This window comes from Fopius arisanus, unplaced genomic scaffold (assembly GCF_000806365.1).
Source record: "Fopius arisanus strain USDA-PBARC FA_bdor unplaced genomic scaffold, ASM80636v1 scaffold00122, whole genome shotgun sequence".
In the NCBI taxonomy this organism is placed as follows: Eukaryota; Metazoa; Arthropoda; class Insecta; order Hymenoptera; family Braconidae; genus Fopius; species Fopius arisanus.
Genome location: NW_011887861.1, coordinates 19,388 through 20,451, shown reverse-complemented (window position 1 = coordinate 20,451; position 1,064 = coordinate 19,388). Strand labels below are relative to the sequence as shown.

General features: G+C 34.6%; 1 protein-coding gene across 1 annotated transcript in view; it reads left to right on the top strand.

Annotated features, from left to right (window-relative positions):
- LOC105271728 (probable glutamate receptor) overlaps positions 1–1,064 on the top strand; it is a 14,116-nt gene that overhangs the window by 10,690 nt on the left and 2,362 nt on the right. Inside the window, exon 7 of the mRNA XM_011313450.1 lies at positions 268–357. Within this exon, the coding sequence (XP_011311752.1) occupies positions 268–357 (90 nt within the window). The remainder of the gene's footprint in view (positions 1–267; positions 358–1,064) is intronic.

The following is a 1,064-nucleotide window of genomic DNA, read 5'->3' as shown; positions in this document are numbered from 1 at the left end:
AGTGCCCTAAACAACATATCAAAATCTTTACGCTCAGTTCAACTCGGAACATAAATAAATTAATTAAAAACTATCGACTTTTGTGCACTGAACGCCACGAATTTCAACTGCAGCAATTTACCGAGAAATTGCGGCAAATCATTACGTTTGATTGCTCAGGTATTTCTATACTCGAACGATACATTTTCTTCGAGAACGATTGAACTATATTTTTGAAATTATATATAATTGTATATATATATATAATAATATTACATCCTTTCATAGAGATCTACTCAAGCAGTTGAAAAGAAGATGATGGCTCTTATGAAGGCAGAGAGATTACTGCCCCGAACACACGAGGAAGCGTTTAAACAGGTATTTTGATAAATAGAGATTGTATGCTGAGTTTCATTAAACAATGAATCTTATTTTATATCACTTCGAGTCATCCTGACTATGTGGTGAGTGATCAGGACTTGAAAATGATTAGATGTCCACCATTCCATCAGGTTAGGAATCGAACCCGGAACCTATCTGCTGTGAGACAACGTCTTTACTCACTGCGCCAGACCAGGGCTTGTATAGATTTGAGTGATTTATTTTTCCAAAATTTTCAAGTTTTTGTAGGATTCGGTACACGATAGAAGGGTTTATCAAATATGAAACACTAGGGATTAATGTACAAGTGGAACTGAATTTGTGTACGACAAATATAGCTTTCCCTTTGCGCCTTAAGAGCTAGAATTGGATCTTTTAAGACAAATATATCACCTCAGCTGATTAAGGAATGTCTGAATTATTGGGAAGGTGTTTTACGGTAATCGACAGCTATATGCTGGTTACCCGGAGGATGGTGAGGACTTCAGCTGTTGTATAAAGATTGAAAACATTTCAGTGAAGTAGAATGAAATAAATATGGAAGTAGCTTCTCTACATTTCTGATACTTCCGCGCGAAACCACAAATCCGAATAAATGTAAAAATTAAAAGTTTCTAAAGAGCTTCGAATTTCCTTCAATTTGATAAAATTTCAAAAACCATTCATTTTAAGTTTCAAAAAGAATAGTATATTTTCATGTCTGA